Consider the following 26,110-nt stretch of genomic DNA (forward strand, 5'->3'; position numbering starts at 1 on the left):
CTGGGGTCAGGACACAATCCCTTGCTTGTGTTTGTAGGCCCAGGCTGCCTGCTTGCCAGCAGTTCTGCAGTGTTCACCCCCCACAGCTGCAGTTGGATGTGGTGTCATATTGGTTCTTGGTCATAGCCGGCCAGTGCTTGGTTAGGAGCCCAGGGCAGAAGAAAACAGGCCATGGCCATTGGAGTTTCATGAAGACTCCCAATCTTTTTATTTCATCTTTCATTGCTTTATTTTATTCCTTTTCTCAGGTGGGTTTCCTTAAGTTTCCTGGGTCTAAAACACTTGGCTGTTATTTTTAAACTTAAAAATTACTTTTTAAATGGCAAAAAATGAAAGTTTATTGTAAAAATATTAAAAAATACACAGTACAAAGAAGAAAATTAAAATCTACCTAGAATTTTACTCTACAGAGATAACGTCTATTAACCTTTTGGTGTATCCTTCCAGTTTTTTTTTGCTATGAACTTAATTGCTACCATTTATTGTGCATTCACTCTGTGCCTAGCACTATGCTATACATAAAAAAATCTAATCCACATCAAAGCTATTAATTTGGTATTTAATACCCATTATAAAGAAATTGAAGATTGGAGAAGGAAGTTGTTACAGGTCACACTGGCTGGAAATAGCAGAACAGAGACTTGAACCAAGAGCTGATTCTCAAGTGCACTCTTAACCACTACACTGTGCGTGTGTATCTTATTAACGGTGGTGACCATATTGTACATGATTTTGTATACAACTTTAAGTTTTCTATGCCTTCCTATTGTCTTATACAATATATCTACCAGATACCTGTAGAGTGGAACTCCTGTAAGTGGAATTTCTGGTGACAAAGGGCTTCTCTAAAATGAAGAAATATGAGTGTAAGGGTGTAATTAAAATTGGTTTAAAAAAACCCCCATGAACAGTAATAACATTGTCTCCCTTTCTCATCGCTTTCTTTCAGGCCCAATACGTATTGATTTCTCCTGAAGTAAGTACCTTCTGAAAAAAATGAAAAACTACCAAAAAAAAAAAAAAAAAAGCAGCCCTTCCCCTTATTTCAAGTTGATAAAATAACATGGTGCTTTTCTTTATAAATTATTTTTATTTTTGGCTGCGTTGGGTCTTCGTTGCTGTGCACGGGCTTTCTCTAGTTGCAGCGAGCAGGGGCTACTCTTCATTGCAGTGAGCAGGCTTCTCATTGCGGTGGCTTCTCTTGTTGCAGAGCACAAGCTCTAGGCACGCGGGGTCAGTAGTTGTGGCTCGCAGACTCTAGAGCACAGGGCTCAGTAGCTAGTTGTGGTGCACGGGCTTAGTTGCTCCGCGGCATGTGGGATCCTCCAGGGCCAGGGCTCGAACTTGTGTCCCCTGCATTGGCAGGCGGATTCTTAACCACTGCACCACCAGGGAAGCCCCATGGTGTGTTTTCAAAGGCTACTAACAGACAGTGTGTTTCCCAGGCAGGCTCAAGGTTTGGGAGCTCTGTGATCACTGTGAGGTCAAAGAAAAAGGTGAGTACCAAGACTGTACCACTTTGATATCTGCATTTGTTCTAAGGCTGGGATTTGGGGATGATCTCATTTTGTATGTATTTTAGATTTTTTTATTTGAAAAATAGAGGGACACACACAAAAAAACACTCACACATAATCCCATCATTTTTTGGTGAAAAGATTCCCTCACTACCCCTCCAATTTCATCCTCTACAGCAGGGGTTAGCAAATTACAGCCTGTGGGCCAACTCTAGCTGGCTGCCTGTTTTTGTATAGCCCATGAACTAAAAATGATTGACGTTTGCAATGATCAAAAAATATATTTTGTGACACATGAAATTTACATGAAGTTCAACTTGCAGTGTCTCTAAAGTTTTAGTGGAATATAGCCACTCCTTTCTTTACAGCTGCTACTATACCGTTGATCAGTTGCCTCAGACTGACGTCCCACAAGGCCTAACATATTATCCTGGCCCTTCACTGGAAAAGTCTGCCGACCCTTGCCATATTGGCTAAGCACTGTTAATATTTTGGTTCTTTTTCTACAAGACTGTTTTTGTATGACTTTAGAAACACACACATGCCAACTGTGTTTTAATGCCTCCTTCCAGACAAGTACATAGAGAACTGATTCTTTTCAATGACTGAATAGTAATTTATTGTCTAGATGCACCATATTTTATTTCTTTGGTTTACTTTCTCATAGACATTTAGTTATTTCTTGTAGTTATTTCCATTTTTTTCCCTATTACAGACAATGCTCTAGTGAGCATTCTTGTATCTGTAACTTTATATCTTTATAATTGTGCAAATTTCTCTGCTGGTAAGATTCCTAGAAGACTGCTAGGTCAAGGGGTATGCACATTTTGAATTTGTAATAGATACAACAGATTAAATGGGTTTTATCTTAAAATATACACCTAAACCACTGATTCCACTCATTTATTTTAGGATATGACACTGTATGGAATTATGCTAGGCTATGAGAGACAGAAAGAGAAGACCAAGTCCCTGCTCTTGAGGAAAATTATACACATGGGAAGTTAAATAAAATGCAAATCAGTATAGGATTAAATGGTAAAGAGTAAGTGAACTATGGGATGAAAGGCTAGGGAAGCCTTCAAAGATTTTCGAGTACAGAACCAGGTTTGTAGGGCCTGGTAGGTAGGTGCTGTGGCCCTGGCTTGTGAGAATTGTGGTGAAACTGCCCTCTACGGGCCAACAGTTCAAGTAGCCCTTGCTGTAACTCATTTATAGGCAAGCTCGAAAGCAAATACTCAACCATTATTTACACCAACTGAAGGGGGGTGGTATAGATCATCTAAAAGTATATTTGATTCCTTTCTGTATAACAATGCAAATTCATCTTCCTAATTACATTTCACAAGTCAATAGTAAAATTACTCCACTTTCCCAACACATACCTGAGACTGGGGGCCCCTAAAGCACTCTGAGTGTAAAGATAAATCAAAGGTTATATTTTAAAAATGGACACAGACAATCTGAGGATGATCAGAGTGGGTGGCCTTTTACTTGAGTAAGAGTTATGACTTTGAAGACCCCTTTCTCTATGTGAGCGTTAAGTATTGAACTAGTAACCAACTAGAACCAGGAGGACTCGGCCCTTACCTGAGTGGTACTGCCGAAACCTCCTGTGGGGCTGCCTTCAGTCAGCCTGAGGGCCCTGGCGGAGCAGTGTTACATTGGGTACCAGAGAGGCAGACAAACCTGAGACCTGGTCCCTGCCCCCAGGTTCTTAGAGTCTAAGTGGAAAAATAAAACAGCCGTAAGACCAGCAGGTCCATTTAGGATGACCAAAGGCAGTCAGAGATCAATGGAAGTCTATGCTGGTGGAGTCAGGGAAGGCCTTGCAGGGCCCCTCGGGCCTGAGTGGATCTGGAAATAGGAGTAGGTTGACTGGGCAGAGAGGGCAAGAAGCAGGGGAAGACTTGATTTTAGGAATGAAGGTGGCTTAACCAGGCAATGGAGAGGAAACTTAGCTCACAGCCAAACTACACGCAAATCCAGTAAATGAGTAATTCCATAAATGAGAGTTGAGATTTTCCCTCTTATCTGACACTAGTGTATTTAAAAAGATACAAGCAAAAGGGTTAAGCATAGTATCTGACATATGGTAAAGGCTCAATATGTTAGCCTTTATTTCTGGATTCCACTGGTAGTTTTCAAAATTAAGTCAATGAGCAACGTCACAGAAGGGTTGGTCATTTTATGGTCACACCCTGCTCTACCACAACCCTATCAGCCAGTTTGATCAGCCACATCTCATTTATCAGCCATGGTCCAGAAAAATTCTTAGTAGTTTCCAGAACTAAAATCCACCTCAAAAAATGTTTAAAAACTTGTACAAGCTTAGACAATTTTGAAAGACAGTTCCTAAAATATTTCAAGCAGCAGGGGCAGAGTAGGTGGTGTGAACACACTGACAAAGGCCAGCCTGTTTGTGGAAGTCTTATTACTCCAGATATGCCGTCTACACTGCACCACAGCTCGGATGCTGAATAAACATGCGTGGACGCACTTTTCCTTTATGTACCAGAGAAGGGACTAGAGAGAACTTCCTCAGCTGTGGTTTTCTGAACCTACAGATCTGCCAAAGGGGTATTTAAGCTCAAGCCCTGGGGCCTGGCCAATGTCTTACTCATCTTTGTATTTCCAGAGCATAACATGATGCCTGGACTACAGCAGGAACTTACTTAATAGATGTTATGAACGGAAAATGAATTCTGTTTTGTGTCCCCTACAGAACCAAGTTGTCATTGCTGCTGGAAAGAGTTCTCTGGGAGCCCGACTTTCTGGGGCGCTTCATATCTACAGCCTCGGCCAAGATTAAAGGTTTCACTCCACTTTCTTAACCTGCCCCTCCCTCTCATGCCAAGTCATCTCCAGGGTGAGCGTTCTGGTGGACAGAGGGGCACATCCAGTGGAGCCTTGTAGATCCTACCACAGGTGGGGCTCCTGGGGGTGGACACATACACACTAACAGCCAAACTATCTGGAAACATAGGATACAGTAAATGGGGACAACATCAGAAGCATGTGAAACAGCAAATACTCTGGTTATTCACGTCCCCTTCCAAAGTTTACTTGTTTCCTTTGTACCTAATAAACTTATTCCTAACTTGTTTCCTGTGCTCAGACCTGCTGTACAACCTATTTCCTCTTCCACATGAGTACCTGTGTCTTTCTGATGACTGGAAAGCCCTCTCTCTGGTTATCTCTTAGGAAAACCTCTGTAACAACAATTCTTCCTAAAAATGTCCTTTTAAAGTTGGTGACCTATTCCAATCAAACTGAAATAGAAAGCACAGTATACAGGAAAAACGCACAAGGAGGAGAAACAGAGGCATAACCTCACAACTCCAAAATCATGTTGCAAATGATGTGGTCCTTTCTTATGAGGATGATTGTATTTTCAATGTTTCGTATAGTGAAAGACAAATATAAAAAGTAAAACATCATCTTACTGTGCCCTCAGGTGCTTTCGGAGAAATGACTGTTCTAATAGCAGATGAGCCTAGTGAACTAGCCTGAAGTCATCCCACGAAGCCTTGGGTGCATTAGGCTGCCACAAGCTGTGCCAACAGAACTAGAGCAGAAAGAAGAGAGATCTGTCCTGAGCCGGAGGCTACTGCAAGGACCAAGGGGAGTGAAGCAGGCCTTGGCCGCCCTTGTTTCTGGGCTGGTTTTAGCAGAGTAGATCTCATCTGCCAGTCCCGCAGGGTGGCATATTTAAGGGAAAAGAAATGTACCATAGCATTTCAGCTTCACTAAAAATCTGCAGGCATTGTTATCCATAAACAGTAACTAGTTGATTCTCTTATCAGTCAGGGTAGAACCTCTTTCTTCTGACACTAGTGAAATACTAAAAAGCAGGAGAAATAAAAAAATGACCAGAGCCCTTCTCTTAGCTTCTCTAGAGGCAGTACAGAGACTGGTCAAAGCAGACAGGAATTCAGCTGAAGAGTAAGCTGAATCAGAAATCAAGGAGAAGCTAGTAGAATTACAACTGTGAGCATAAGGTGAGTATGTATATAGGAAAACAGCATAAACAGGCACATACCTAGATAGGACCTCTGGATCACTCCTGGGACTGTCTCATCTTTCTTAAAGAGGTATACTAGCTGCATGGTTCCCCTATGGCACAGCAAAAAGCACACAGAAACACCATGTGGTTTTTGGTTAACAATTATTGGCAGCTCAACCTATTTGAAGAATTATTTTTAATTAAAAGGACGTTTATTTTTAGGGGACCAGACATTAGTTGTAAGTATGAGTTTTTATGAATTGAGAAGTCTGAGTGTAGAACAAGCTAATGACACTGCATTTCAGTAAAGGCATGCTTTCACTATTGGATTAGAAGGATGCATACCTTCATATTGCCCTTATTATAGAAAGTGTTATGCTTTACTAAATGATAGGGCCTATGTTTAAACATGATTATTCTCTACCTGAGGATTTTTATTTTCTCAATGCCTAAACATACCACATAGCAAGCAGCAGGAGGAGAAGGTTAAAATTTACAAAGTTAGAAGCAGGTTTTCATATAGGACATTAAACCATACTAACCCCATATTCAAAATTATATAAATTGTACTTCTACTGTGTATATGGAAAATATGTGAAAACGCAGCATACAGGAAAAAAGTCTAATACCTGACAGTCTAATGTATTATCCTAATAGGTGGATTAAATTTTCACTCTACTAAGTATTAACTGTAGTTCTAAGCATTGATTCTGAAATACTTAACAAAAAATACCTTAGGGATTTAATCTCTCCTGAACACAAATCTGAACTTATACAATTTAACTCAAAATTACCTTTATTTTAAGATATCAGAACATATTTACATATTCGCAATTTTTATCTATTACCTGTATATGCAAAAACTTTCATCAAGGCTTCAAGATTGGAATTGTTCTATGCCTTTGTATCACAGACCTAAAGAGATTTGAAGTGAGTTTGGGAATAAACTCAGGTCTCTGAATTCCTTATTCCATGCACCATCTGCATAGCTATTACTAAGGTAATGACAATAAATCCTGAATTTAAAGTGAGTTTAATATTGCAATTCCAAAACATAAAGCTTGTACAACTCTTGGAATAACTCACCAAAAATAAACGGCTTTTTAATATGACTATTTAGTGGTTATCAGTCTTTATCAAGGATGAAGCAAGTGTTAATAGCATCTTAAAATGACGTCTATTCTTGCCACACTTTCTTAAAGGCCTGTATACAAAGGCAATCTGTTAAGAATATCATTCCTTGTACTTATACATGTTAAACAGAATACGACTGCCTGCTTACTCATAACTGAATGTTTGGTATTCTTTCACCTTACTTACAAATAGTTTATGTACTCCGTCTATTTAAATTCAAAATTTAAAACTGCTGAACATTTTTTTTTTTTTTTTTTTAGCATAAGCTGTTATTATTTGAGGGCTCTTTAATATAAGAAGCATCCTGCTACCTATCACCAAAGCAGAGCTAGCTGACATCTGGAAATCATACTTGATTTAACCACCTTCAGGAAATATATAAACCATTAGTACCTTCCCTTTATCAGACTTATGAGGTAGGTGCATTTATTTTCCCATTTATTGATGCGACATGACTCATCAAAAATTATGTAAGCCCACAAACTAAGCAACATCAGAAAGAAAAAAAGACCAAAATTCTATGCTATGCCTGATCTTATTAACCAAATCAAATTTGCCCTCTGGACTTCCAATTCTTCATATGTCACAGTTAAGTGATATTTATTACCTTATTTTACAGTGATGACCTAAGATCAAAAATAGCAGCAGAGTGCTCTGAGGTGTACCAAAGAAGACTGCCCTGTGAAATCTAAATATTGTCAAAGATACTTTATCTTGGAAATCATCAAACAGATGTATGATGCTATTCACATTCCAACAACCACACCATAAAGTGTGCTCCAAGACAAGCCCAGCCTGTTTCATGCTATTCTAATGTCCTCTCATAACCAGACATGGGAACAGGGAAAACTTAATACTTGTAACTTTGTTTTCTTTCAAATCAGCTACTAGAAGAGTATTTTTATTCCTAGCACTAAACCACCTGGTAAATGGACCCCTAAACTCCTTCATATGACATATTAGGGTATCAGGTATCCTCCAACATCATCAGGGTATGCATATTTATTTTATAACTAAATTTGTAGTGCAAGAGCTGAACACTCTAGAATCTTCTATGCATCTTTTGGAGGCAAATGTAACTGTCATGTTCTATTGCATAACTGTACTTAACCTCCAGAAAATAATTTGGGTTGGCCAAAAAGTTCGTTCGGGTTTATAAACCCAATATTAAAAGAGGCAGAAGATGTTAAGTAGGATAGGAGCTTTGAGACATACAAATATCAGTCATTTGTTTTAAACCCAAATCTGATTGTGAAAACAAAAAGGTATCACAATTTTAAAGTTTATCTACTCTCTTGTTTTAGGAAGCCCATCTGTCAACCTCCGAGGTATAGGCAAATAGATTAACTAGGCTACATATATTTTCCTTTTTGGGGTGACACGTCTATCTGTTCTAAAAACAAGGCAATGACCAAAACAGCTATAAAGCAGTAATAGAATGGAAATTCTTTCTTTCAGCTCAATTTCCAAAGGCTTTAATTATAGTCAAGCAGAGAAAAATAGTTTCATTGGCTGAGGAAGTAAAATTCTGATTAACTGGAATCTATATAAAGCTGACATTAAACTCATTTCCTTTTTTTTTATTCCTATATAAAAAGGGGGCAAATACAAGAAAATAAGGTTATGTCAAAGACTGGTTTAAAGCACAAACTCCCAGAGTTTGTTTTAAGGTTAATATATATTCTGCTAGCTTTTCAGTCACCTGAGAGTGAGAAATTCACAAGAATGTGATTCCTTGTACTAAGAACTATGGCTACCTGGTCTCATAACTGTGGGCTTGTCAAGTTTCCAGGCTTCATTTGGCATGAGGTTGCACTTTTGCTGACATGTATAAATTAAATAAAATTGATACCACAATCTATTCTTGTGTTAAGTTAATCTCTCTGTGCCTTACATGTCTATAAAAACAGCTTCTTAAGTTTGTAGGAAATAGAACTTTGGCCTTTTACAAAGCAAGTGCTTTGTTTCTTTACTCAGAATCCTGAAAATGCAATTAAGTTCTAGTATTGTGACTGCCATAATATTTTTAACATCAGACACTATAATTTAAATGTCCGTGATTTTTTTCCCCAAGTCTCTGACTCTTACAAATGAAAATAATAGAAGAATATCAGAATTTTCCTGTGACTACCATAAAAAAATAATTCAGTTTCCACCGGGTTGTGCCTAACGGTTTGTTAGGACACTCCTGCTTGATTCAAGTCCATCCGGCCTGAAGCTGTGTTTCATTTCCGTCCTTCTATCTGCCTGCAGTGTCTTCTTAGGTAAAGAGGCCACCTAAATGAAGCAGAAAAATTCGTAATTTTAGTTGTGTCTGTTTAAAAGAAAAGCCACCAGTAAAACGATACATTAACCACTAAACGAGGAAAGGACTGCAAGCCATGTATCAGTGTCTTGAGTACTTGCTCCAGGGGTATAAACTATAAGTAGAAACGTAAGAAAAAGAGGTAACCTGTGTATCTTTTCCTATACACGATCAATGTTTTCTACATTTCAATTTTGGTTATGACAAAAGCTGCACCAGAAAGTTACTAACAGCTGTCTAAATGTACAATGCTTGTCACAGTGTCCCACACAGAATAAATTTCTAACTTATTTACTGTGCCAGGCCCTGTGCTCATAAGTGCATTATACACATTATCTAATTCTCCCTTTAACTACATGAAGCAGGTGGTAGATGGGGAAACTGAGCGAGGCTTAGAGAAATTAAGTAACCTGCTCAGGGTCACAAAGCCTGTGACAGCTTAAGCCCAGGCCACAGGACTTCAGAGCCCAGGACTGTAGCCGCTCTGCGGTACTGCTGTGAACCAGACCCTTCATACCAGAGGAGGCAAAGGAGCTTCTAGCTGTCGTCCAAGGAATGACAGCAAGCGCCTCCAGATGAGGCCACTTCCCATAAACATAATTCCTGTGATCAGCCAAAACACTCTATGGTCCTAAAAGAGAACACACAGTTAATTTCAATCACAAAAGGTTAGTTCCCTTAGTGATAAAATTTCCTGAACTTATCGGTACCCCAGAGTTTAAAAGAAACCTTCTGTTATTTGTACTGCTCCTTCCTATAGAAACTAAGAACAAATAGCACCCAGAGACCAAGCGTCAGAAAATAAATCAGAAGGAAAACATGATTTAAGACTATTTTATGATCATCAATGAACCCACATTAACTGCTTTTACTTTGTGTTTCCTTCCAGTCTGTTTACATTCACACAAATTTTAATAGTTATAATAGTTATAATCACATAGGACATACAACTTAATTTAAATTTTTTGCTTATAGCCACATTTGCCAAACTGTGAGCTGAGGTGTCCTGGCATTACAGCACCGCAGAATACTTTACATTCTGAAGGAAATCACAGTGCCATCTGTGGAATACCATGAGAACTGCTACTTTTAAATTGTTTTGACCTACCTTCTTCATAAAAGAAACTGTAAGGTAACATGACAGAAACTCTAACATAATAAAAGAAACTTTTGGTCTAGGGATGCTGCAAAAAAATTACTAAGACACTAAAAGCATCATGAACCAAGAAAGTTTGGGAACTTCTGACTTACAGTGAACATTTTCCCTCACTGTCATTTTCTTTTCTTTCTTTCTTTTTTTTTGTGGCCACGCTGCGTGGCTTGCAGGATCTTAGTTCCCTGACCAGGGATCAGACCCAGGCCCCCAGAGTCCTAACCACTGGACCGCCAGGAAATTCCCCTGTCATTTTCAGAACTGTATTATTTTTTGCAGTGTGATGCTTTTGAGTGCATGTGTTAATGTACAGAATCACAGAATTTATATTAATCTCCCACATGGAAGGAGTCTCAGCTACAGAAATGCCATTTGTTATTATCAACAACGGCTTGGTCTCCAGTGACTGGGAGCTCAATTTCCTCCAAAATGATCCGTAACCACTGATGGAAATTCAAGCCATACATGAAAAAGAAATCTGCCTCTGTTTTAACATGAAATTAGATGTTAGACATAATTTATCAAGAAGACAAGTGCTTATGTGAGTTAACTGTTTGGATGAACACATTTCCAGTTATCCTAAACGAAAGCCCTAATTTATTAAGTAAAAATTATGTTTAAATGAGATTTAGCATACCCAGATTACCGTTGTTTTTTGCTATTGACTGGTTCTGTAATGCCCTATAAATCAAAAGTCTGGGAATGCTAAAATGTGATAAACCTGAGAGGTAAGCAAGTCCAAAATTCTATGTGTCATTAAAATACACACACAGCACAGTGTGAGACCTCTAGGAGATTAAGGGAAGGGACAAGTGTCTAAGAGTTGGATTTTTAATGCCCCCTCTGCTCTGGGCGTGCCCTGCAGTATTGAATGTTTAAGTACCTACCTTTAAAACTCTTCATCTCTGCCACTGTTCAGTCTATCTACTCCTTAGAAATAAGATGCCTAGAACATCTTGATGTGCCAGAGGCTAAAACAGCACTAAAACTGATGGGGACATGTCAAAAGTACTCAGAAGTCAGCATGAAAGGAACAATTTGAACACCAAGATAAATAATGACAGTAGTGACAGATTATAACTCATTGACTAAAGTAAGACCCCATGAGTCCATACTGATACAAATGAATAAATAACTGGGAGAGAAGGAAGGCTCTATTTTATAAAGAATAAAAGTAGGAGTGATGGAATTAGAAATCACCATGTGATAATCATCATTGCGGTATTTGATTCAGGCATGAATCAGTTTTGGATCAATTAGTGGATGCTAAAACTAGAGGGTGCAAATTATTAGAGAAATGCAGATCAAAACTACAATGAGGTACCACCTCACACAGGTCAGAATGGCCATCATTAAAAAGTCTACAAATAAATGCTAGAAAGGGTGTGGAGAAAAGGGAACACTCCTGCACTGTTGGTGAGAAATGTAAGTTGGTGCAGCCACTATGAAAAACAGTACAGAGGTTCCTCAGAAAACTAAAAATAGAATTATCATATGATCCAGCTCTCCCACTCCTGGGCATATATCCAGACAAAACTATAATTCAAAAAGATATATGCACCCCTATGTTCATAGCAGCACTATTCACAACAGCCAAGACATGAAACAAACTAAATGTCCATCGAGAGAGGAATGGATAAAGAAGATGTGGTATATGTATACGATAGAATACTACTCAGCCATCAGAAGGAATGAAATAATGCCATTTGCAGCAACATGGATGAAACTAGAGATTATCATACTAAATGAGTCAGAATGAGAAAGACAAATACCATATGATATCACTTATATGTGGAATCTAAAATGCAGCACAAATGAACCTATCTACAAAACAGGAACAGACTCACAGACATAGAGGACAGACTTGTGGTTGCCAAGGGGATGGGGTTGGGGGAGGGATGGAGTGGGAGGTTGGGGTAAGCAGATGTCAGCTTTTATATATAGAATGGATAAACAACAAGGGCCTACTGTATAACACAGAGGACTATATTCAATATCTTATGATAAACCGTAATGGAAAAGAATATTAAAAAATGTATATACATGTATAACTGAATCACTTTGCTGTACAGCAGAAACTAACACAACGTAAATCAACTATACTTGAATTAGAAAAAAAAAAACAACAACTAGAGGGTACAAATTTGATGAATAGCAGAGTTCTTACAAGATACTTAATTCCACAGAGAAAAAGAGTAACTTCACAGGACAGAAAGTTGGCAGATACCACCTTAACCAAATGATCATAGTTAGTATCACCAGTAATGAGACAAACTGACATCAAGGGTCTCCTGATGGGATTCAATGTGAGGAACACACTGACACAATGTGTAACCAGAATCTAATAATGAAGAAAGAGTATCAAGGGCCAAACAACTGACCTACATGCTTTGTGAATGTCAAGGCCATGAAAGACAAAGACCGAAAAACTGGCCTAGATTAAAGAAGCCTAAGGAGACATGACAACTATATAACAACACACGATCCAAGGTTTTCTATGAGGCAAAGGGCTCTACTGAGCTGAGTGGCGAAACCTGACCAGGGTCCACAGATTAGAAAATAGTGTTGTTTCAATGTTAATTTTCTGGAGCTGTGGTTATGTAAGAGAACACATGTTTTTAGGAAATATATACTGAAATATCTAGGTGTAAAGGAGCATCATTTTTTGTTTACTCTCATGATTTAGAAAAAAAGTATGTATATATTGATAGAATGATAGAGTAAATATGATAAAATGTTGCTGTTTGAAGAATCTGGGTAAAGGCTGTATGGGAATTCTTTGACTATTCTTGAGACAGTCTGGTATTATTTTAAAAAAGAAAAATGTTTTTCCTATCTTGGATTCACCGTTGTAAATATTAACCCCAACTATACAAGGACAGGGAAACCTCTGATATTCCTCCATTTAATGAACATCTTTCACCTCTTCTCCAGGAAACCTGGAGATGTCATTTGCGACTCTGGTGAGACACTGATCTGAATCTTGCTCTGGGGGCAAGCCTAGCTCACTACTTTCTACTCAGATCTCATTACAACCAGAATTATTGCATATGCTGAAACTATCAGAAAGGAATTTCTAAAACTTCTTTTTTTAAATAGGCATTTAGGGAAAAATATTAGAGTGAGCATTAAGATAGCTTATAGAGTATATGTACATAAAAATAGTTCTTAACAAAAATAATTTGGGAGAATGATAGGAACTTAGAGTTCTGCAGTCACAAATTGGGGAATTTGCAAAGGTCTTTGGGAGTACCTTCTGAGAATGTCCAGGGTTGGTCTATGTCGCACAACATATTTTGGCGACTACTGTACTTTTTACTATATTTGGGCTCAAAAGCCTCCAAGAGATTCCTATCACACTTAGAATAAGCCCAAACTCTTAGCATGCTCCACAAAATCAACATGCCCTCCCCCTCTGTCCTTCTGACATTCTCCCTGCCTCTCTCCACTTGACGCACCTCCCCTACCACTCTGGCCTTCTTGCTGTTCCTTCAACAAGCTCAGTGCATCCCTGCCTCAGTCTCACATGCGTGGTTCCCTCTGCTTAGATCACCTTCCCCCCAGGCCTTCCCACTTTCTTTTCATTCAGGTCTCTGCTCTAGGGTCACCTTCCTCAGAAAGACCTTCCTCGACCACCCTATCTCTAGGATGCCCCTCGTCTCACCTCTGCTAACAGTCTCTATCCCTTTACCTGGCTTTATTTTTCTTTATGGCACTTACCACCTAATATACCATGGGTCTGTTTATTCTCTCCTACCTCACTGTAATGGAATCTCCACAAGGGCAGGGACTCACTGCTATATCCCCCTGGCTAAAAGCAGTGTTTAGTGTGCAACAGGCACCAAAAACCGTATCTGTAAGATGAATGAATGAAGGGTGTTGCATCTATTTTTCTTTCTTTCACATCTTATAAGGAGCATTAAAATGACTAATGCTGACTTTGCTTCAGGGAGCTATGATCTTTTGCAGACTTTTAAACAGCAACTGCAAATTTGAGGAACATGGCAAATGGGAAGTGTGGGATTATTTGGGCACGTATAACTGGGGGAGTAATTTTACTTGGCTGGGTTGGGGGTGCAGTCAGGGGAGAGTCTCCTTGGAAGTAACACATAAGTTGAGACCTGAGAGAGAAACAGATGTTAACTAGGCAAAAACAGGTGGACGTCGAGGAGAGACGTGTGGAGGCCCCGGGAGTAAGAATAGTGATGAATCAACCGACGGTGATGGCAAGGTGTCTGGAGACAAGACGGGGATGTGGGTGCAGCAGACCGGGAAAAGCCCTACAGGCCAAGGAATCTGGATTTTTATCTTAATGACAATCAAAACCCCCTGAATAATTTTACACAGAAGAGTGACCATCAGATTTGCTTCATTTAAAGACCACTTTTTAAAAGTGAATAGTGGTCCTGATGAGATGACGTGGGTTGGACTTCAGCGACAGCCAGAGACACAGAATAGATCTGTTAACTAGGACACAGAATCCAGCGCCAGAGTGTGCCTGCCGAACACACATGCAGATTCATTTCTAGAAATCTCACAGTAAGACATCTTTTGAAAGTACAAGCCTACAATGATATGAAAAACCCTGCGAGGGACTTCCCTGGCGGTCCAGTGGTTAAGAATCTTGCCTTCCAATGCAGGGGATGCAGGTTCCATCCCTGGGCAGGGAACTAAGATCCCACCTGTCGCAGGGCAATTAAGCCTGCACGGCGCAACTACTGAGGCCTTGCACTCTGGAGCCTGCATGCCTTAACTACTGAGCCTGTGCCACAACTAGAGAGCCCGCACACCACAACTAGAGAAGCCCACGTGCTGCAACTAGAGAAGTCTGCATGCCACGACAAAAGATCCCGCATGCCGCAACGAAGATCCCACATGCCGCAACTAAGACCTGACACAGCCTAATAAATAAATAATTTAATTTAAAAAAAAAAACTCTGCGAGTTCCGTGTTATATTAAAATGGAGCAAAGTGAAAAGTGCACGTCTTGGGGACTAAATCCTAGTTCTGTTATTTCCTAGCTCTGTGCCCTTGGGCAAGTTACTAACATTTTCTGAGCCTCAGTTTTCCTACTTATAAAGCAGGGAAAATACATTCATTTTCAGAGTTTTGATAACTGAGTCAAATAAAGCATGCAACTGCCTGGAACACTGCCTGACACACAAGAATTTAAAAAAAAAAAGAAAAGAATCCCTCATTAACACTGCCTCACAGTGTACTACTGTTTTGTCAAACCTTTCCCATGTGTAATTACATGTTTTGGGAATCATAAGGTAACCTAGGCTATCTACGTTATAACAGAGTCTAAAAATACGGCATGAATTTTAAATGACTTAGAGTATATATTTAATTTCACTAGGGGTGTATACATGTTAAAACTTTCTTTTTAAAATCCATTAAAGGGACTTCCCTGGTGGCACAGTGGTTAAGAATCCACCTGCCTACAAGCAGCTCATGCAGCTTGGTATCAAAAAAACAAACAACCCAACCCAAAAATGGGCAGAAGACCTAAATAGACGTTTCTCCAAAGAAGATATACAGATTGCCAACAAACACATGAAAGGATGCTCAACATCACTAATCATTAGAGAAATGCAAATCAAAACCACAATGAGGTATCACTTCACCTCAGTCAGAATGGCCATCATCAAAAAATCTACAAACAAATGCTGGAAAGAGTGTGGAGAAAAGGGAACCCTCTGGCACTATTGGTGGGAATGTAAATTGATACAGCCACTATGGAGAATAGTATGAAGGTTCCTAAAAAAACTAAAAATAGAACTACCATACGAACCAGCAATCCCACTACTAGGCATATACCCTGAGAAAACCATAATTCAAAGAGTCAAGTACCACAATGTTCACTGCAGCTCTATTTACAATAGCCAGGACATGGAAGCAACCTAAGTGTCCGTCAAAAGATGAATGGATAAAGAATATTCCATTGTATATATTCCATATATACAATGGAATATTACTCAGCCATAAAAAGAAACAAAACTGAGTTATCTGTAGTGAGGTGGATGGACCTAGAGTCTGTCATACAGAGAGAAGTCAGAAAGAGAAAAACAAATACTGTACGCTAACACATATATATGGAATCTTTAAAAAAAAAAAAAAAAAAAGGTTCTGAAGAACCTAGGGGCAGGACAGGAATAAAGATGCAGATGTAGAGAATGGACTTGAGGACACAGGGAGGGGGAAGGGTAAGCTGGGACGAAGTGAGACAGTAGCATGGACATATATACACTACCAAATGTAAAACAGATAGCTAGTGCAAAGCATCTGCATAGCACAGGAAGATCAGCTTGGTGCTTTGTGACCATCTAGAGGGTGGGATAGGGAGGGTGGGAGCGAGACACAAGAAGGAGGAGATATGGGGATATATGTATACATATAGCTGATTCACTTTGTTATACAGCAGAAACTAACACAACATTGTAAAGCAATTATACTCCAATAAAGATGTTAAAAAAAAAAAAGAAGAATCCACCTGCCAATGCAGGGGACATGGGTTCGAGCCCTGGTCTGGGAAGATCCCACATGCCGCAGGGCAACTAAGTCCATGTGCCACAACTACTGAGCCTGCGCTCTAGAGCCCACGAGCAACAACTACTGAAGCCTGCGCACCTAGAGCCCATGTTCCGAAACAAGAGAAAAGCCACCGCAATGAGAAGCCCACACACCACAACGAAGAGTAGCCCCCACTTGCTGCAACTAGAGAAAGCCAGCACGTGCGCAGCAATAAAGACTCAACACAGCCAAAAATAAATAAATAAATAGTCTCTTTTTAAAAAATCCATTAAAAAAATTATCTTCAAAACATTAAAAACAATCTCTAGATTACTGAAATAATACATTCTCACCTCCTCAAGGGAAGATTCCAAATTCATTCCAAAAGCAACTCCCATTAGTCCAAAGAGCGAAAGAGAGAAGGTTCCCATGGTCAACTGTAGGTTCAACCTCATCATCACATTACGGTGGCTGGGGAGGAGAACAACTGCTTAGTTCAGAAGATCTTACCAATTACAACTACACGCAGCAAATTCACTAAATAGTCTACTAAAGACCACATGGATTAAACATACATCTTAAAAAAAAGACACTTCCATGTAGTAATTACAAACGATAACGATGGTGTAATTCTTTCCAAAATGGAAAAACAAAGCTATCCTTAAAAGCTTTATTACTGTGTATTATTTTATAAAGAAAATACTTACTGATTGTTTTATACGATGCCTTCTTACCTGTCCAAGTTGATGAATATGATACTCTGTGAATCATCAATCAGTGCCCTAAGTTCCCGAGCTGCATTGGAAAGATCCTCAGCTAATCGGTAGTAGTTTTCCAACAGCAACTCCATCTCTTCTGCATGGTCAATCCCAGCACTGCTCTTTTCACTTTAATTAAAAGAGTTAACATAATTAACATGCCCCCAATACATGCATTATACATTTAGTACCACAGAACTTCCTGAATTAGTATAAAATATTCAGCTACCAGTGAAAAAACTACCCTTTGCCTTTACTATTATTGTGATTGAGGCCAGTCTGGAGTGGCTTTGCCAACTGATCCTGAACATGACACAGGTAGTTGAGGACACGGGTTCCATCCCTACAGAGGCCTGACTGTATTCCATGGCCCTGATCCCAGGGACGCTCATGCAGTGCTACCAGTTACAGGAAAATGCAGACATGTGAATGCTGATGAATTAGTGCAAATCCCAAATCACTACCAGGTAAAACAAAACCAAAAATTAAAAATGAACATAAAGAGCATTTCCTTTCCAAGGTAAATATATAACATCATTTTCATATATGAAGTAAACTGTTTTTGAAAAATGTCAATACAGTCAGAGGGCTCAAGATGGCAGAGGAGTAGGACAGGGAGCTCACCTCCCACAAATACATCAACATGTGGAATGACACTCACAGAACACCTACTGAACACTGGCAGAAGACCTCAGACTTCCAAAAGGGCAAGAAAATCTCCACATAACTGGGTAGGACAAAAGAAAAAAAAAAAGAGAGAGAGAAAAAGGAATCGGGAGGGGACCTGCTCCCAGGAGGGAGCTGTGAAAGAGGAAAGGTGTCTGCACACTGGGAAGTCCCCTCACTGGTGGGGAGATCAGCTGGGACAGAGGGGGAGCTTCAGAGCCTCGGAGGAGGGCACAACCAACAGTTTGTGGAGGGCAAAGCGGAGAGAGCCCCGCAGAGTCAGCTGGTGCCGCTGCCTGGCACTCCCCAGCCTGAGACGGTCCTCCACTGGGGTGGGTGTGGGCTGGGTGCTGAGGCTCAGGCTTCGGAGGTCAGAACAGGGGAGAAGACTGGGGGTGGCTGCCTGAGGGGGCTAGGGTGTGGTGCGCCACCACTGAGGGAAGAAGCCTGGGACCCCCAGAGAGGTAGGGCACCACTGTTGGGGTGGGGGGCATGAGGAGAGGGGTGGGACCTCCATAGGAGCTTATTTCTCAGGCAGCAGGGCACCGCTTACATGAGCTTTGGGTGCGGGCACGAGCCACCACTGCCATCTCAGGCTCCAGAGGTGGGAGCAGCCTGCCAATGCCGAGGGTCTTGTGACCAGGCACCAACCGCTGCCCCTGACCTCCTGGGAGCGTGCGCGGGGCGCGCACCTGCACACCCTCTGACAAGGGGATGATGGCAAGCATCCAAACCAAAAACAGCCCTCAAGCCAAAAAAATATTAAACCTACAAAAGCTAAGCAGGAATGCTCCCGCATATAAATAGCCCTCCAAGCCTACAGTAGATAATTGTTTCCCCTAAACTCAGAGTAAGAGAAATATAAGCAAAGTGAAGAAGCAGAGGAACCACTCCCAGTTAAAAGACCAAGAGAATTGCCCTGAAGGAGCAAACAATGAAACAGACCTCTTCAGTCTAAAGACACCGAGTTCAAAGAGGAGGTAATGAAAATACTGAAGGAATTAAGAAAGGCTATCAACAGAAATGCAGCTTACTGTAAAAAGGAACTAGAAACTATAAGGAGGAGCCAAGAAAAATTAGAAAATTCATTTGCTGAAACGAAAGCTAAGCCAAAGGCAATGAATAATGCAGAAAAATAAGTGATCTAGAAGACAGAATAATGGAAATTACCCAATCAAAACAGTAGACAGAAAACCAAATGAAAAAAAATGAAAGCAATGTAAGAGACCTATGGGATAATATAAAGCATGCCAATCTATGTATAATAGGGATTCCAGAAGGAGAAAAGGGGATTGAAAATGTATTCGAAGAAATTATGGCTGAAAACTTCCCACATCTAAAGAAGGAGACAGATATCCAGATACAAGAAGCACAGAGGGTCCCAAACAAAATGAACCCAAACAAACCTACACCAAGACATACTATAATAAAAATGGCAAAAGTTAAAGATAAAGAGAGGATTCCAAAGGTAGCAAGAGAAAAACAAAGAGTTAATTACAAGGGAATCCCCTTAAGGCTATCAGCTGATTTCTCCACAGAAACACTGCAAGCCAGAAGGGAGTGGCAAAATATATTCAAAGTTTTGAGAGGGAAAAATCTGCAAACTAAAATACTCTATCCAGCAAGATTATCATTTAGAATAGGAGGGGAAATAAAGAAGTTCTCAGACAAGCAAAAACTAAAAGAATACAGCAATACCAAACCTATCCTAAAAGAAATATTGAAAGGTCTTCTCTAAATACAAAAGAAGAAGATATAGGAAAGGGGAAATCACAGTTGAAAAGTAAATCACTTAAGTTAGCCAGTATACAGATCAAAAAGAAAAAAAAAAAAAAAAACCCTACTGTGAAAGGATGATAAACACAAGAAACAGCAAAAGGATAAATACGAAGCTGTAAAAAAGGACATCAAAATCATAAAACGTGGGGAAGGAGAGTAAGAAAAGGTAGATTCCTGTTTTTTAGAATGTGTTTGAGCTTATATGACTATCAGTCTAAAGCAAGCAGATATAGGAAGGGGTTAACATACTTGAAAAACAGGGCAACCACAAATCAAAAACATACACTAGATCCGCAAAAACCAAAAAGAAGAGAACACAAGCATAAAATAAAAGGAAATCATCAAACCACAAAAAAGAAAAGGAACAACAACAAAAATCCATAGAATCAACCGGAAAACAAGGTTTAAAATGGCAATGGATACATATGTATCAATAATTACCTTAAATGTCAGTGGACTGAATGCTCAAATCAAGACAGAGTGGCAGACTGGATAAAAAAACAAGAGCCTACAATATGCTGCTTACAAGAGACCCATCTTAGGGCAAAGGACACACACAGATTGAAAGTGAGGGGATGGAAAAAGATATTTCATGCAAATGGAAATGACAAGAAAGCAGGAGTTGCAAAACTCATATCAGACTATAAAATACACTTTAAAACAAAGGCCATAAAGGAAAAGAACACTATATAATGGTAAAAGGATCAGTACAGGAAGAGGATTTTACAATCGTCAACGTATATGCACCTAACATAGGAGCACCAAATCCATAAAACACTAACAGACATAAAGGAAGAAATTGACTGGAATACAATAGGAGATTTTAACACCCCACTCACATCAATGGACAGATCTTCTAGATAATCAATAAGGCAAGAGAGATCCTAAATGATGGAATAGGACAGTTAGACTTAATTGATATTTTCAAGACATTACATCAAAGAAAACAAAAAACAGAATACACATCTTTTCAAGTGCACGTGGAACATTCTCTAGGATTGACCACATACTAGGGCACAAAACTAATAACCTCAACAAATTTAAGAGTATAGAAATTATTTCAAGCATCTTCTCTGACCACAACAGCATGAAACTAGAAATCAACCACAGGAAAAGAAATGAGAAAAAAATGATTATATGAAGACTAAACCATATGCTACTAAAAACCAATAGGTCAATGAGGAAATCAAAAAGGAAATTAAAAGGTACCTTGAGACAAACGACAATGAAAACACAACCACACAAAATCTATGGGATACAGCAAAAGCGCTTCTTAGAGGGAAGTTCATAGCGATACACGCCTTCCTCAAAAAAACAAGAAAACATCTCAACAACCTAACATACCACCTAACATACCAACCTAACATACCAGCTAAAAGAATTAGAAAAAGAAGAAAAACCGAAACCTAAAGTCAGCAGAAGGAAGGAAATAATAAATATCAGGGAGGAAATAAACTGAGATTAAAAAAACAATAGAAAAAAAAAAATCAATAAAACCAAGAGCTGGTTCTTTGAAGGGGTAAACAAAATTGACAAACCTCTGGCCAGGCTCACCAAGAAAAAAAGAGAGAACCCAAATAAGCAAATCAAGAAATGAAAAGGGAGAAATCTCAACCGATACCACAGAGATACAAAAACCCATAAGAGAAGACTATGAACAATTATATGCAAACAAATTTGACAACCTAGAAGAAACGGACAACTTTCTAGAAACATATAGCCCACCGAAACTGAATCAAGAAGAAGTAGATAATTTGAACAGACTGATTCACTAGAAGTGAAATAGCATCTGTAAAAAAACAAAACAAAACAAGACTCCCTACAAACAAAAGTCTAGGACCAGATGGCTTCACAGGTGAATTCTACAAAACATGCAGAGAAGAACTGATACCCATCCTTCTCAAACTCTTCCAAAAGACTGAAGAGGAGGGAACACTCCCACAGACATTCTATGAAGCCACCATCACCCTGATACCAAAGCCAAAGATACCACCAAAAAAGAAAATCACAGGCCAATACCTTTGATGAACATAGATGCAAAAATTCTCAACAAAACATTAGCAAACTGAATCCAACAACACATAAAAAAGATCATACTCCACAACCAAGAGGGATTCATCCCAAGTTCACAAGGATGGTTCAACATATGCACATCAATCAGTGTAATACACCACATAAAAGTAAAAAACCACATGATCATCAAAAGATGCAGAAAAAGCCTTTAACAAAATTCAAAATCCATTCATGATAAAAACATAGTAAAAGCCATTTATGACAAACCCAAAGACAGTATACTCAACGGTGGAAAGTTGAAAGCCTTTCCACTACAATCTGGAACAAGACAAGGATGCCCACCCTCACCACTTCTATTCAACACAGTATTGGAAGTCCTAGCCACAGCCATCAGACAAGAAATAAAAGGTATTCAAATTGGAAGGGGAGAGGTAAAACTGTCACTATATGCAGAGGACATGATACCATATACATAGAAAACCCTAAGGACTCCACACAAAAACGACCAAATCTAATAAGTGAATTCAGCAAAGTAGCAGGATATAAGATTAACATTCAGAAACTGGTTGCATTTCTTTACACTAACAATGAAATATCAGAAAGGGAATGTAAAAAACAATACCTTTTAAAATCACACCAACAAACAAAAAAACCCTAGGAATAAACCTGAGCAAGGAGGTGAAAGACTCACATGCTGAGAACTATAGAACATTAATAAAGGAAATTAAAGAGGATTCAAAGAAATGGAAAGATATCCCATGCTCTTGGATTAGAAGAATGTTGCTAAAATGGCAATACTACCCAAAGCAATCTACAAATTTAACGAGATCCCTATCAAATTACCCATGACATTTTTCACAGAATTAGAAAAATAATCCAAAATTTATATGGAACCATAAAAGACCCAGAATTGCCAAAGCAATCCTGAGGAAACAAAAACAGAGCAGGAGGCATAACTCTTCCAGACTTCAGACAATACTACAAAGCTACAGTAAGCAAAACAATGGATCAATGGAACAGAATTGACAGCCCAGAAATAAACCCACACACCTACGGTCAGTTAATCGTCTACAAAGGAGGCAAGAATATAAACAGGAAAAAGTCTCTTCAGTAAGTAGTGCTGGGAAAGTTGGACAGCTGCATGGTAAGTCAATGAAGTTAGAACAAACCCTCACACCATGCAGAAAAATAAACTCAAAATGGCTTAAAGACTTAAACATAAGACACGACACCATAAAACTCCTAGAACAGAGCAGAGGCAAAACAGTATTTGACATAAATTGTACCAGTGTTTTCTTAGGTCAGTCTCCCAAGGTAATAGAAATAAAACCAAGAATAAACAAATGGGACCTAATCAAACTTACAAGCTTTTGCACAGCAAAAGGAAACCATAAAAAAAACAAAAAGACAACCTATGGACTGCGAGGAAGTATTTCCAAATGATGAGGCTGACAAGGACTTAATTCCCCAAATAAACAAACTGCTCATGCAACTCAACAACAAAAACACAACCCAACCAAAAAATGGGCAGAAGACCTTAATAGACATTTCTCCAAAGAAGACATACAGATGGCCAGTAGGCACATGAAAAGATGCTCAACATCACTAATTATTAGAGAAATGCAAATCAAAACTACAGTGAGGTACCACCTCACATCAGTCAGAATGGCCATCATTAAAAACTTTACAAATAACAAATGCTGGAGAGGGTGTGGAGAAAAGGGAACCCTCCTACACTATTGGTGGGAATGTAAATTGGTGCAGCCACTATGGAAAACAGTACGGAGGTTCCTCAGAAAACTAAAAATAGAACTACCATACGATCCAGCAATCCCAGTCCTGGGCGTATACACCTGGACAAAACTATAATTCAAGAAGATACATGCACCTCTATGTTCATAGCAGCACTATACACAATATCCAAGACATGGAAACAACCTAAATGTCCATCAACAGATGAATGGATAAAGATGTGGCGTGCCTGTGTGTGTATATATACACACACATATATATATATATATATATATGCGTGCACATGTGCGCACACACACACACACACAATGGACTACTACTCAGCCATAAAAAAGAATGAAATAATGCCATTTGCAGCAACATGGATGGACCTAAAGATTATACTAAGTGAAGTCAGAAAGAAAAAGACAAATACCATATGATATCACTTATAAGTGGAATCTAAAATATGGCACAAATGAACCTATCTACAAAACAGAAACAGACTCACAGACATAGAGAACAGACTTGTAGTTGCCAAGGGGGAAGGGGGGAGGGAGAGGGATGGACTGGGAATTTGGGGTTAGCAGATGCAAACTATTACATACAGAATGATAACAACAAGGTCCTACTGTATAGCACAGGGAACTATATCCATCCAATCTCCTGGGATAAACCACAATGGAAAAAAATATACAAAAAGAATGTATATACGTGTATAACTGAGTCACTTTGCTGTATAGCAGAAATTAGCACACGTTGTAAATTATCCTCCCTACCAAGGAGGGTAAGTGGGAATGAAGCACTCTGTAAAAGACACTTATAAAGCATATTAGAGATAAATTGGCCTAAGAAGCAAAGCAAGCAAGAGTTACAAGAGTGATCAAGTTTCTGCTACTATATCTAGCTGCTATAATATCAAGCGTTATAGAGCCCTTTTTATCTTAATCATTCATTAGAATATAGATAACTAATTTCTCAAAATGTTGAAAAATCTGTACACACTACAGAAACTATGCACATTACAAAGGTGTATTAATCTCTGATACTGATCTGCAAAGTACAAAAATGAAATATTTGGGGTATTTAAAAAGTCAACATTTAAACTTGGGTGTGCACAAGAAGCATAAATGATTCCTGAATTCATAAGAGATAAAAGGTTTATAAGATGAGAGCGTTTTTATATTAACCAGACTTAAGAATCTGTGCCAGTGTCTCTACTCGCCTCCCTGCACCCCACCCTTTCCCTCCTCTCTCCCGCTGAACTCTCCAGGTAAGTTATCTGGGTAGATGTGTATGTCACTTTGGTGGCCAGGCCTCTGAAGATAAAGGTAATGGTGCGTGTATAGTCAAAGCCCAGCATATTGTTGTGTACACAGTGTGCACTTAATATCTCCTCATTAAATTCAATCAGATGCAATATGGTACAGGAAATAGTGAAACAACTGGGGATGCAAAGTGCCTACATCCTCTATCCCAGAAAAATGTTGTGTCCTCCCTAAAAAGTCATCCTGAAAAAGACAAACAACTGATCCTAAGAGAGAAACTAACAAAGCATGACTGTCTGCTTACAAGACTTGTGGGTCACTCCACTTTGTCAGACAGAGCTCTTCCAGCAACTCTTCTTCATCCAAGATCTCCAAAATGGACTCTTTGAAGATTTTAATATCTGTTTCTAACTCTGACAGGCTGTAAGAGTAGTTGCATAGAAATGATCAATAACATAAACCTATAAAAATATTTCCCTACAAGAATAGTGCCTTTTTAGTGTCTTATCAAGTAGATCCACTTATAAATTCATGGTAAACACTGATTTGTAAAAAAAATTTTTTTTGTATTTATGCACTCTGAGAATCAATTCCCAATCCCAAAACTACATTAAGTGGTAAAATTAACCAATGATATAATTTTCAGCATGTATTATTTATCTCAGAAACATATAATCACTGTGATTTAAGCTCTGGGCTCAGAAATTTATCTTTACTCTTAATAAGTATGGCAGTGATGAACAGACTATTTACTTTTAATTCATAAAAACATCCTAATATTTTCAGACAAAGAACTACTGATTCAGGAATTTTAACTGTTAACTCCTGAATGGATTTTTAGGGGGTACAAATCCTGAGGGCATGTTCATTCAGTCTGTAATATAAATTAAAATATTATCCTTAAATTCTGGAATGCATTATGATAAACAAAAAAACCCATGGACCTTGGAGGGAAAGAAAATTGGATTTGAGTCTAGATTTGCTATTTAGTAGCTGTTAAAGTTTAGACAAGTTACTTAGACCTCAGTTTTCTTATCTTCAAAATGAGGACCATGTCAACAGGATTGCTGACAGGATGAGATGACATCACACACATAAAAGAGACTGATACAGCATTTCATGCAAAATAGCTTTTCAATAAACATTAGTTTGTGTGCCCCCTTTAGCTCAACTTCCCACCTAGGCTACTTTCTTACTTTAAAGTTATGAAAGACAGTGAAAACTAAATATGGAAATGAAGGTACTGAGAGTAAGTCACAAAGTAAAA

The 26,110-nt window shown here is 38.9% G+C and overlaps 2 protein-coding genes across 9 annotated transcripts in view; one reads left to right on the plus strand and one right to left on the minus strand.

Moving 5' to 3' along the window:
* The window catches only part of GPLD1 (glycosylphosphatidylinositol specific phospholipase D1), a 59,713-nt gene extending 53,911 nt beyond the window's left edge, over positions 1-5,802 (plus strand). For 5 of the 6 annotated variants that reach the window (XM_068558354.1, XM_068558358.1, XM_068558357.1 and 2 more), the window contains 3 exons: positions 950-976; positions 1,446-1,496; positions 4,243-4,621. In XM_068558354.1, coding sequence (XP_068414455.1) covers positions 950-976; positions 1,446-1,496; positions 4,243-4,329 — 165 coding nt within the window. In that variant the 3' untranslated portion in view covers positions 4,330-4,621. Of the gene's footprint in view, positions 1-949; positions 977-1,445; positions 1,497-4,242; positions 4,622-4,974 lie in introns of those variants that run through there. The other variant, XM_068558356.1, reaches the window with a different exon arrangement.
* Positions 5,803-6,309: 507 nt separating this feature from the next.
* The window catches only part of MRS2 (magnesium transporter MRS2), a 29,729-nt gene continuing 9,928 nt past the window's right edge, over positions 6,310-26,110 (minus strand). For 2 of the 3 annotated variants that reach the window (XM_068558600.1, XM_068558601.1), the window contains exons 7-11: positions 25,148-25,264; positions 17,363-17,515; positions 16,982-17,099; positions 9,480-9,593; positions 6,310-8,934 (exon numbers count right to left, since the gene is read on the minus strand). In XM_068558600.1, the coding sequence (XP_068414701.1) occupies positions 8,824-8,934; positions 9,480-9,593; positions 16,982-17,099; positions 17,363-17,515; positions 25,148-25,264 (613 nt within the window). In that variant the 3' untranslated portion in view covers positions 6,310-8,823. The remainder of the gene's footprint in view (positions 8,935-9,479; positions 9,594-16,981; positions 17,100-17,362; positions 17,516-25,147; positions 25,265-26,110) is intronic. The other variant, XM_068558603.1, reaches the window with a different exon arrangement.

This window comes from Eschrichtius robustus, chromosome 12, assembly GCF_028021215.1.
Source record: "Eschrichtius robustus isolate mEscRob2 chromosome 12, mEscRob2.pri, whole genome shotgun sequence".
Taxonomy (NCBI): domain Eukaryota; kingdom Metazoa; phylum Chordata; class Mammalia; order Artiodactyla; family Eschrichtiidae; genus Eschrichtius; species Eschrichtius robustus.